This window comes from Pezoporus flaviventris, unplaced genomic scaffold, assembly GCF_033815535.1.
Source record: "Pezoporus flaviventris isolate CSIRO_AGI_PZ_B2104156 unplaced genomic scaffold, CSIRO_AGI_Pfla_v1 ptg000002l, whole genome shotgun sequence".
In the NCBI taxonomy this organism is placed as follows: Eukaryota; Metazoa; Chordata; class Aves; order Psittaciformes; family Psittacidae; genus Pezoporus; species Pezoporus flaviventris.
In genome coordinates, this window is record NW_026892550.1 from 51,607,965 (window position 1) to 51,620,918 (window position 12,954).

The 12,954-nt window shown below is 38.3% G+C and overlaps 1 protein-coding gene across 1 annotated transcript in view; it reads right to left on the bottom strand.

The window, feature by feature from the left end:
* Positions 1 to 5,935, bottom strand: part of PAPSS1 (3'-phosphoadenosine 5'-phosphosulfate synthase 1) — a 53,156-nt gene extending 47,221 nt beyond the window's left edge. Inside the window, exon 1 of the mRNA XM_061478312.1 lies at positions 5,845 to 5,935. Coding sequence (XP_061334296.1) covers positions 5,845 to 5,889 — 45 coding nt within the window. The 5' untranslated portion in view covers positions 5,890 to 5,935. The remainder of the gene's footprint in view (positions 1 to 5,844) is intronic.
* Between the last annotated feature and the right edge of the window lie 7,019 nt (positions 5,936 to 12,954).

Sequence of the window (12,954 nt, forward strand, 5' to 3'; positions counted from 1 at the left end):
AGGTCTGTGACTAGTGGAGTCCCTCAGGGGTCGGTGCTGGGACCAGTGCTGTTTAATATTTTCATCAGCGACCTGGATGAGGGAACTGAGTGTACCCTCAGCAAGTTTGCTGATGATACTAAACTGGGAGGAGTGGCTGACACACCAGAGGGCTGTGTTGCCATTCAGAGAGACCTGGACAGGTTGGAGAGTTGGGCGGAGAGGAACTTGATGAAATTCAGCAAGGGCAAGTGTAGAGTCTTGCATCTGGGGAAGAACAACCCCATGTACCAGTACAGGTTGGGGGCTGACCTGCTGGACAGTAGTGAAGGGGAAAGGGACCTGGGGGTCCTGGTGGATAGGATGACCATGAGCCAGCAGTGTGCCCTTGTGGCCAAGAAGGCCAATGGCATCCTAGGGTGCATTAGAAAGGGTGTGGTTAGTAGGTCAAGAGAGGTTCTCCTTCCCCTCTACTCTGCCTTGGTGAGGCCGCATCTGGAATATTGTGTCCAGTTTTGGGCCCCACAGTTCAAGAAGGACAGGGAATTGCTTGAAAGAGTCCAGCGCAGAGCTACAAAGATGATTAAGGGAATGGAACATCTCTCTTATGAGGAGAGGCTGAGGGAGCTGGGACTCTTTAGCTTGGAGAAGAGACTGAGGGGTGACCTCATCAATGTTTACAAATATGTAAAGGGTGAGTCTCAGGATGATGGAGCTAGTTTTTTTTCAGTGATGTCCAGTGATAGGACAAGGGGCAATGGGTGTAAACTGGAGAATAGGAGGTTCCATGTGAACATCAGGAAAAATGTCTTTACTGTGAGAGTGACAGATCACTGGAACAGGTTGCCCAGGGGGGTTGTGGAGTCTCCTACGTTGGAGATATTCAAGGCCCGCCTGGACAAGTTCCTGTGTGATGTACTCTAGGTTACCCTGCTCTTGCAAGGGGGTTGGACTAGATGATCTTTTGAGGTCCCTTCCAACCCTTGGGATTCTGTGATACTTCACTTGTAATGCACCTTGGGTTCCAGACAAGATATGCTCATCTGCACACAAAATATGCAAATACAGGAAGACCTGTATAACTCCCATATTTGAGAAAGATGGGAATAGAGGAGGTATTTCAGGGAACTCATTCTCTGTCTTTCGCCAAAGCTTTTTTAAATTATTTAATATTTGGACTGATACCTATGTCCAGCAGAACAATCTGGCCTAGGTGCTCAAAGAAGCCACAGATCAGCAGAAATGCTAATAGAAACCTTAGGTGATGAGAATACCATTTGTTTTCTGACTTCTGAATGTTCAACTCAGATTTCTTTTCATGTCCCACAATACTGAGGATTAAAGCTCTCTTCCCAATTATATTGCAATTATTACATCTGCTGAGTTTGCTCTTTAGACATATAAACTCACTCCATGTGCCGTCAGTGTTCAGAATGAAGTGATCTATTTTGGCCAGCAGTGAAAGTTGATGGTTGGTGGCTAGTTCCAGGTAATACACTGATGTTAAGAGAAGCTGAGCAGATGTCCTACAGGCAGCAGGATACCCAGCCATGCTGTGTTGGCTGATGGACTGTCTTTGACAAAGTACAAGAGAGGTAGATTGAGAAAGGTACTGGCTAGCAAAGGTAGACAGCAGGGGGCAGTGGTGATACTAGAACTTCGGCTTAAAATTCCCGCTGAGTTCACGGGATGCTTATTTTGCAAAGTTAAGTAACATATGATTTTAATAGTAGCAAGGGTAGAGCAAAAGCGCATAGTGCGCAATTTTGAAAAAGCTGATCCTCATGCTTCACATTTTGCAATGCACACCTCAGAATGTTCTGAGTGCTGCCATTTCAACTGCTGCAAAAGCTGTGGTTACCACTAGAGGTCAGTCAGTGAATAAGAAATAACGCAGGCTTTCAGTTAGGCGATTCTCTGATTTGGAGTTTGTCTTACTTTGTCATTAACAACAAAAACAGTTAACTTTACAGGAGAGCTAAGTACTAGATATCTGAAGATAATCGACTATCCTTGTAGTCTATAGGCACGCAGTGGCTGTAGGTAGTCCTGGGTGACTGCTGACATTTTCAGGAGTGCTACTTATTTTGGGAACTAGACATACACCTAGAAACCCGAATACTTTGCTGTGTGCTTCTCTGTGTCTTTAGGTTACTAACACCCTTAAAAAATCTGGTCCTAATTCCAGTGTTTAAAACTTCAAAACTATTTATCTATATGACAGATGTCTATTTTTGATATAAATTTGTCTATTTTAAATTTAGGTATTATATAATTTCACCTGGTTTTTGGCAGATACAAGGAAGTACAGTGTATTGTTTATTCAAACATAAGGAGCAAGAATGAGAATCTTTAGACAGAGGGATCTCTAGTGAAGCAAAATGAAAGGATAGTTTTATAGGTGTTTTCTCTATTCCTGTTAAAGTCTTTGTTCAACATTTGAAGAAAACTACCTTTTTTCCTTTCTTTTTCCACATCTCAGGAGTGACATTATGTGGAAAAAAAACCTTGTGGCAAACCTGGTGGGTCTCTGGGATCATGAATGGAACAGAAGAAGGTTATCAGGCAGGAAGATAGGAAGATGCTCACAGAAGAAAACTAGAACAAGGATGAGCAGTTACAGCTTCTCTCGGGTGAGCAAGAGATGAAGAAGAGATATGCAACAGTTCTTACCATAAAGCTAGAGAAGAACCAGCTCTTCTTAGCTATGATCCTAGTAGGAGAGACAAGCTGAGAAAAAAAGTGAATGTGAACTAACAGATTGTTTTCTTAGGGATGAGGACACACAGGTGACTTTCACACTTGTCAACAATCCCAGGACATAATGTCCCTAGGGCTGTTTTTGTCAAATCACAACTGTTGAAAAGGAAGTTCCTTCCAAGAGCATATGGTTTTCAACTGAAGTAAATATACTGTATATAAAGATTTGCAAAGTAATTTCTAATGTCACTGTGCTATTGAATTCCTTTCTCACCAGCTACAAGTATTTTACCACTTAGTTTGATACCCACTACATACATCATTTAGCTTCATAATAGTTCTTGTCATTAGAATACAAACAATTTTTCTTTAATGAGGAAAGCTCTTTTTCAGAAATAACTTGAAATACATTTTCTTCTTCAGTCATTTGTTTTGTTGGAAATGGAAAGTGAGCCATTAGAGTGCTTTTCAATAATTTATTGTTCTCAACATGCAGTCCCACCTCCTGAGTACAACACATTTAGGAGAAAAATATCTACCTCATCTTGGAAAAGGTTTTTGGACTGCTAAATAGAGGACTGTATCATAAGCCTGCCCGCCTGTTAGAAATAACTGTAGTAGCCTGACTTACCTGTTTGCCAATGCAACCGTGGCAAATTTTGAAAATCTAACTAGCTAATGTTAAGCCCAGGAATTACTTGTTCTAAAAAAAAATTTGGAAAAGTTATTTTACGTTTTTTCAGCAGTTTCAGCAAATGCACATAATTTCGACCTCTGTTGTTTTTCTAAATGGAACTAGCAAGTTCCAAGATAATTCAGAAATAGAATGTTGCTCATTTTTCTAAGATGGAAAAACATATTCTGTATGAAAGCATTAGAAGTGTTGTATACATGGATACTAAAAGATAAATTGGTGAGTTTTCACAGAATCACTAAACTCTTATGAACGTAGCTTCGTAAGAATCACCTCTGAAAAAGTACATTAAAGGTTTCCGGAAGAGCATGGTCTGCTTGTTCAAAAACAGGACAAAGATCATGACATGCATAGTGGAAGGGGAATGGAGGTATACATTATACCTCCATTATTTTTTGTTTAATATCAGACCTTTGACGTAAGTTTTGGAGGACTACCCAAAACTACTAAAGCCCTAAAACCATGTAGATGGTAACCATCCTTGAAAAATGGGTACTTTAAATAGGTCTGCAAAATCAGTACTTGACTGTAAAGATTTTTGGCTGATCATTCTGTATTATTATATATAATTTCCCATTCTGTATTATATGAATAATCATTCTTTTTACTGGAGCTATTTAATTTGAGGAGCTTAATTGCTTTAAATAAAGTTATTCTACCATGGTGGCATTTACTAGTATAGAATTATAAAATGGGTTTTGGTGGAGAACACCCAAGGGCCAAAGCTAGCAGAGACTCAAAACACATTTATACTTCAGTTCATAAGGTGCTTAAATCTAGCAACTCAAGACCAGGGAAAACTCTCCTCTAATCTGAAATATTTATTCAAATGACAGACATTTTCCTAAAGGTTAAAAATCTGTAATTATTTGCCAGATGTGAAGGTCTGAAGCAGCTTTAACTGAAAGACTTTCTTCAAGATATCTCTGAGGAACTTAGAATTCATGTTTTCTTAGAATAACTCTTTCAATCCCCAGTGGGATGCAATACCAACCAGAGTTATAAGCAAAGCTGTCTTGGTGGTACCTCACACCCAGAGTTGGTCACTTCCTGCATCCCCTCTTGTTATTGAAGGTTGTAGCGGCATAAGTTGGTTGATTGGTTCAGTAATTAACAGCTGACTTGATTCCCAAGTATTGATTTCTCACCTCTGTGCCTCAGACAGATGCTCTTCTCAGCCTGACTCTGCTGTGGCTTTGGTCAGAGCAATACAGAGAACAGCCTGTGAAGTGTTTGTATCCAGATCTCTCAGGGACTTAAGTTAGAACAGATGATTAGTGTGCTTAATCAAATCAAAAGGAGCTGAAGGTTTTAGCCCTTTTTAAGAGGCTTTCAGCCCAGTAGCTAACAGGATCAGTCTGTAAATGCTAGAGTAGTAATTTATTTCCTTTTATTCCTTTTGATGTCTGAGAACAATACTCTTCACTATGCTGATAAACACAGCAGCAAAATTGAAATATGAGAAAAGCAACAAGAACAACAACTGCTGGCAGTTTAACTGTTCTTTCCCATGGGTACAGTCAGTTTTGGTCAGACCCATTTACGCAGTCACTTTGACTCCTCTCTGTCTCCTCAAAAGTCTCTCTTATGATAATAAACAATGTAAAAATACGGGGGGAGGGTTTTATAAAGGTCTCCAAAACATAGACCTTTCAAACCTTTTCAACTTTGCAAACTCATTGAAGAGATCTTTTGAGTCGCTACAGGTCCCTAACCATAAAGATCATAAGGGGCACCCCTGGAAAAAGGGCTGGAATTACTGTTGCTTTCTGAAAAAGACTGTGGAATCTCTTAGGCAAACTTTTTAGTGAGCAGACTAGATGGGACTGCATCCAGAATCTGACATTCCATTCAGCAACAGCAGGTAATGCTTCCAAGCTGGTAGCTGTCTGTTCAGCAAAGCTTCAATTTTGAACTGGGGAAAAGAAATCCTGAATAAAAAACAGCCCCAAGAATGATGCCATGGAGGCATTCAGAACAGGACATACTGAGGTGGAGAATGAATAAAAAAGAGCTCCTTTCATCATCCTGTGAAGAACAGAGAGAGAAAATGAGGCAAGGAAACTAGGAGAAAAGCTGTATGTATATGTAAAAATAATATTTTTATATTATTATATTTTAAAAAGGGGGGAGACTTTTTCTGAAACAGCAGCCTGTAAAATCTCTCAGTAGGAATGAATCATTACTTCATGAACACTATAAACGTGTCTTTATCATGAATCTTTGTAATTATATCTGCCATAAACAGTTCTAATCGTATCAGGTTTCCTTCCCAATGTCATATGGTTCATTTAATGTAGAATCCAATCAGATAAACTGGATGACTGCTAAACATTGTTATGAATATACTGTGTCTATGTGAAACATAGTTGTACTCATGTACCTATTACAAGGATTTGAGTAATCTGATTATGAACTGTGTTTACCTCGGACTCAAAACATTGACTGTAAGCCATATGTCACTACTTTGCCTGCATTTTGAAGCAGAATTCCAAGCGAAGTTGATATAAGATCATAACATTTTGGCTATTATCTTCTGGACAAGGATATGCTTGTATTGCAACACACTCTTTCTGGTCTGTAGCAGATGAAAAGGATGGAGCATTTAAGCTACAAATCACCTGGTTGCATAAGATGATGACAAAGATGAAGCAGTCTTATGGAAGAGGGGCTGATAACAAAAAATAATAAGAACTAACCTACATGTGCATTTTTACCCAAAGTAGGTAAAGCAAATGCAGGAAGAAGTCCTGTCACATTGAAAGACAGACTTTTAATAACTGGAAAGAAAAAAAATGCATTGCATTTAGAAACTATTCTCTAGTCAATAAATCTGCTATCTTATAAGTAAAGACAGATCATATTTTAGTTCTTTTTCTGTTTACTAAGTCTTTGCCTTCACATCTATGTGTGCCCAAAGAACTAAACACAGCCCATACAAATTGAATTCTTCTTGAAAGTGTGCTTAACAATGAGCCTCGAGAGTCAACAGTGGGCACAGAAGTCAGTTTGTTGAACTGTATGTTCAGTTTCAGAAGGGTACATTGAAGTTTGCACCTTACAATACAGACACAAGTGAAGCACCTGGAGTCTCTTCAGACTCCAGAAGCCTAACACATACGAGGCCCAGCGGCCTGGGAGAAAACAGCACAACTTGCTATGTGTCCAGGGGACAGACTGACCTGGTTTGTGGCTGCATAAGCTCACGTATTACATTGTGTTCCACTTGGTCATGACAGATGTGCTGAAGTTTGTTTGCCGTTTCTGAATCTCTATAAAGGTTATGTCTGTATATGGCTTTTAAAATCCATGGTTTAATATGTATTCATTTACATTTTAATTCACACAAAAGACCCAGGTAACGTTCAAAAGAATGCCTAACAGTAATTGGAGAAATCTTAGGAGATTTATTATTAAGCTAAATATTTTTTAAAATTAACATCATTACTCAGAGTTGGATTGTAATGATATAAATTGCAGCCATGCAGGAAAAGGAATGTTTCAACAACGTGCTTTTGTTCTCTAGAAACTTGTGCTGCAGAATCATCTTGCAAGATGTTGAGAGAATGAAAATAAAACTCACAGTCATGTGAAAAAAAAGAGAACATTTGAATAGGAAGGACAAAGAAGCAGAACTAGAAGAAGTTAAATAAGATAGAAAACAAAGAAAGCTTTAATTTTGTAAAGCAACATGTAGTTATGGCAGAATCATCACTGTATTCATATCAAAATTTTCTTTAATACAAAGCCTCGCATTTCAATCCTCTGTTGGTCTGGAAATCAAAGCAGATAATCAAGATGAAATTATTTGAAATGCAGACATACACAGAGTCATCCCTTCAAGAAAATTGTTCTTCCTGAGTAAATTTTAGAGACAAACATCAGTGCTCCATAAACACCACTACAACACTTCCACTGTTTACACATTCACTGATGATTTAGAGTAATAAACACCATGGTTGTTTTGATTAGAAATAATGGTTACAGCTAGGTTTAGCTTACCACAGGTAAACACGATCTATACATATCAATCGGTAGTCAATCAACAGAGTGCTACCTAAATTTAATCTACAGCACAGAGGGGAAGAAGCACAAGGATTAGTTGGTTAGGTTCTAAGCCAAAATGTTTCTACATGGAACTTTCACTTCAATAATTTACCTAAATAATTACACTGGCTACGTTGACATAAGGCAGTTTCAAATCCCTCTCTGTAGGAGCTGTGAAGCGGAGCAGAGTGAAGAGCATGGTCTTGTTACTAGCTTAAGGTGGAACATAGCCAAAGGAGTAGTTCATCCATATTTCAAACTTTTCTTTTTCTTTTTTTTTGGGTGTAGGGGAAGGTTGTGTAGATTTTTGTCAGAGAAAGGTAACCTACACTGATTAGGGCAAGGATCATGACAGGAAATGCACTTATTTCTTGTTTGGTTACTATTTATAATTTAAAACTCTTCAAATTAACCAAAAATACAGCTGAGAGCGGGAAATGAAGTTTCTTTTAACTGAATAATTTGAATTTTCCTTACTAAATTTTTCTTTATGCTCTAGAACATTTTTACTGCTTTATTAGAATTATTTCATTTAGGGATAATTTCTTCACAGCAAACTCATTAGACTTTGTTTTGACTCACATTGATTTTAGTCCCTCAGCTTAGTAAAGTTGTTACTTGACTTCATCCAGAACATGGTTTCAAAGCTGCATATGAACAGCTGACTACCTGCTGTGGGGGTAGCTCCATGTGCTCCAGCACCTTTGTGCTTACTCCCTTTGACTTGGTTAAACTGACCTGTGCCATAAAATTACTTCATTTCTTGCTGCCAGTCACATTCACCTTGCCTCATGTGCCTGGAACCATCTCCATGTACTTGCATTCTAAGTATTTGCCTGTACATACAGTTTTTCAGGAGAGTTTTAGTGGCCACTCCTCAGTGTGTAGAGACAGAATTTACTAGCAGAAGTTCTTGTTCCCGAGTCAGATTTTAGCTACTGGCTGTTCCCTTCTGATTTTTTTTTTTTCTGTTTTGGTTTGGTAGAGCTAAAAATGAATGAGGGGGACTTTGTGGAACCCGTCATTACAGCACTCAGTGAAAATTGCACCAGATGAAAGCCTAGAGCAACCATTATGGGAAACCACATCAGGAACCACTCTGTGTATATTTACACAGCAGCCTATAACATTTTATTCTGATCTGACATGAGTATGTCCTTCATAATCTTCCTGTGCAATTTGAAATTGTACAAGTACAGTTTAATGTATCTTTTTTAGCTCAGAGAACACATTCTTCTCAGAGAATTTTGTGGGTTTTGGGGGAAATTCTGAGAGATCTAACTAAGGCAGGATGGGCAAACCTGTCAAAAACAGAGTAAGAGAAGAAAGAGAAAGCCAAGATAAGCAACTTACAGACTTTTCATAGACAGACACAGAAATTGTTAAGCATAGGGTAAGCATAGATGCTTTGTATTAAACCAAACCATAAAACCAGCCATTTCTTCTCTACAAATACTGTGTCATGAAGGGCTTAAGGCACAATGTTGGCTGCCAAATCTTGAATACAGAAGAACAACTTGTTCAACACGTAGAACACAAACAAACGCCTCACAAACTTTACCCTGGTCTTTAAACAATGCAAGCTTTTCATGTTATTTAGGCAAAAAAGAAAAGTAACTGAGATCCAGCAGGTGGTTTTCCACAACTTAACACTGCCTAAGATTCCCAACTTGAACAAAAAGAGCAACCACCTTGTTCTAAGATGGCAGAATGATACATATTCTCACTGAAGGAAAACATGGGATCAACAGTCCCCACACAAAATAACTCAAGCACACTCCTCCACACTCAATGCTTGTCAGAATCTAGACTTTGGCAGGTTTGGATATTTTCCTTTGCTCCCCACTTCAGCCTCACCCTTTCCATCTAGAGACCACATTTTCAGGCCACTGGCTTGAAAGGCTCTGTTATAGACCTAACATTTATAGCAACCCTTGTGGTTTATCTAGACAAGACAGGCCTTCTCTTCAGAATCTGTAATCTCTCACTTCAGAGCTCATTTTTGAAGCCCTTGATTCATTGTGGTTTAAAAAAACTTTGAAGCAAAATGCACCCTTTGGCAATTAAGAAACCCACAGGCTTCTGGCCCTTTTGATCAATCTATCTGATGCCTAGAAAAGTAGAGGCCTTCCTCCATCCTAATAAGCATGTCCCTGAAATAGCAGATATGGTACACATTGACCACCTATTTACATTTCAGGAGGACAGTAACAAAAAAAATAACAACCAACAGCCATGTAGAATAAGCTACTGCATCTCCTTGAACACCACTGTTAAAAAGTGAAAGCATCAGACCAGGAGAGCTTTCTTTTCATATGCTCTGGCTTCAGGAGAAACAGCTCTGAAGTATCTGTGGCCAAGGCTTTGTACTATGAGTACTGAAAAAGTAGGACAAATAGGAGAGTCAGAACATAGTGGGAAATATTAAGACCTTCCATATTTGTAGGTAAATAGTCAATCTTTAAACCCATGCTTTCAGAAATTCTAACTTGAAGAACTTACTGTACTAAACAAAAATCAGATTTCTCTAGTATTGTTACTGGAGATGCTAAATGGCTTCATTTACAGTGGATACTGGAAAGAAAAATCCAGTTCCCTACGCAAGGAGCAGGAGTTCAGATTCCTTCTTGAAATTTTTACAGTTCTCCTTCATAATTCCTTTCTACAGCATAGGGCAAACAGTGCAATTACTGTTTCATCCTGAAATGGTATTTTTAAAGTAAGTTTGAGATAGATGTTGTAAGGATCTAACTGTCAAGTTTTATTCTTCACATTAAAATAAAGGATGTAAGGATGACAGTTTCAGATGCCTTAAGAGATTTCAGCTCTTCAGTACTCCGCCAAGATGGAAAAATTAAATTTTAAGTATCTGTTACGCGGTAGGATTTGTACTATTCCTGATGGGAATACCCTGATCTTTGTTTTCCCTTGTGCACTCTGATACCATTCTCCAGAATGCTGGTCAGTCAGAATACTGTGCAGTTCATGCATCTCTCCTGTTCTGTTGTAGGCACGGGAAAAAGCATTACAGGTTAATTAGGAAATATATCTGAGAAGGTCAGGATAATATGAGCAACCAGAAAAAGTATTACTTTTGAAGAACATAGCATATGATAGAGAACAATGATTCCAAATAAACTGATTAGTAATAGTGGTGAATCACAATAACTTCTAGTAACAAAGACAAGGAAAAACAGGCATTTCAGCAATTAACTTAAATGAGATACCACAAGACTTCTCTTTTATTCACTAGTTTAGATACAACCCCTGTGGATTTGCTGACCATTAGGCAAAGTTGTGGCTTTAGGCACTTCAGTTGCGCTTCTAATAGGACAGTACTCCTTACCAAGCTTATTTTTGGAATGACAGACTTCCTAAAAATCTGTCACTTTGCCTGAAATGATGAACTGAAAAGCAGAGAGTTAATTAATTATGTGAATGAGGCAAATATTGTATTGTATTACTAAAGATTAGTAAATGGAGAATGGGGAGAGAGGAGGAGGTAACCAAGTGAACTACAACCTTATTAAACTGACTTTAATATTATGCAAGGTTTTAGAACACATAGCATTGGATAGAACAATTAACACATCAAGGTAAATGGAAACTTGAAACAGTTGAAGAGTAAAAAATCATTTTATGTGAGGCAGATTGTATGAGATCTACCTAGTTGCCTTTTTCAGAGAAAAGCAACTGATTTTTCTAGTTAAAATAAGCCAAGTAAGCCTAGTTTTGATGTACCTTATTAAACCATTTGCACACTAGCCCATCAAAAAGTAGCCCACAATGAGAAAAAGGCTTCACCATGAAAAAATAAGAATTCAGAGATAGAAAATGAACTGGAATCAAATCAAAATTACAGAGAAAAACACAAATTCCTTGGTATTGGATAGTGAAGATACTGTACTATCTTCACTACCAGGGCAAAAATACAAAGACTCAACCTGTTACACTGAAAGGGAAAGTGTATGTTTGGAGGAAAGTTAGCAGCAGAATTCTTTAGGATTAGTTTGGAGGCTAAAAATAGTGGATAGTGTCATAGCTAATTTTGGTACAGCATAAGTGTGTGCTTATGACATTTTCTGATGACAAAGTCTGGAGGCGGTGTCAAACTAGAAAAGGCTTGGAATATCATAAAGGTCACTGAACTTCAGTTACTGTAAAGGGATGAGGTTAAAATGTACAAAGTGCAAGGTCACGCACTTTGGAATTAATAACAGGAATTTTCTATCACCAGATAATACTTTATAAAAGGCCTTTAGGTAAAACAACTAGTATATTAATCTGTTGCAGCAGAACTATGTACTACCGGCAAGATGAAACCTTCCTCACAGTTTTCCTATAGGCAGGCAAGTGTATAACTGAAAGGATTTACCTTACTTAGCTTATTAACTTATTTTCTTGTTTGAAGAAAATCTGAGAAAAGGTTTATTATTGCTCTCCAAATACAGTGGGGAAAAAAGGAGGATAAGAGAAACACTCAAAGGGAAGATACTTGAATTGGAAGTCTGTATCAGTGTAAGATCACCTGAAGAAAATTACCATGAAGACTTACCATGGAGATTAGAAAAGTTTCCAAATGTCAGGGACAAAAAGTACTGCAACAGCTTCCCAATACGACCATGGAGGCAAAAAAAACCAAATGTGTTTTAAGATGAAAGCTTGATAAATTTACAAATGGGATTATATGACCTGTTTAACTGCTGCAGGAAGGAACTAGACTCCATAGTCTGTGAAATCTTTCCTGATCCTGTGTTCTATTTAGAAAAACTTAGTTGGGAAGGCTTCAGCAATGAAGGAAGCAAAAGCCAGTAAGAACATTTCAGTCCAAATACAAAGGAACAAAATTTAAATGAACTGCAGCTGTGATCTGATCATCTGGACCTAGGTTAGCTGGCAATAAGGCAAACTCTTGAAATTTTGGAAAACATGACTATACTGTTTCTTTTACAGCATACCCAGCTGCTCTTACAACTACAGTTCTGGGCCGTTTCCAAAGCTGCTACGGGAGAGAGATTTGTGTCCTCTCTGAGCAGTTAGTTCTACCTTTGTTTCGGTTATAGCAAATGAGGGCCTGTTTTCGCAGTATTATTAGTCCAGAGCCAGAATCTCTTTTGGTAAGGCTCCTGTATATTACCTACCCCTGCCCCCCCCCCCTCCCCCCCCCCCCCAAAAAAAAAAACAAAACCAAAAACAAAACACTTTGTTCCTGTGGAATATTCCCTATGTAGCAATAGCTTTGAAGTCTTAGCCCAAGAGTGTCTGGCAGCATGGAAAGGAGTTTCTGTAACTTATGTACCCTTGACACCTTCCTACAGCTGCACAAACCTGAAGGTTTTGTTTGCCTTAAAGCTTAGCTGGTTTTGCCACACAGAGCAGTTAGTCCAATAAAAAAGCAAATCCCTTTATAAACCTTGCCTTGAGCATCTTGTATACACCAGGGGAAAGTGAAAACCTAAAAGCAGCTCTTGGACCACCTTATTTACAATGGAAACAATTTTCAAAAGTCTAAATAAAGTAATTCCTAGCCTGTT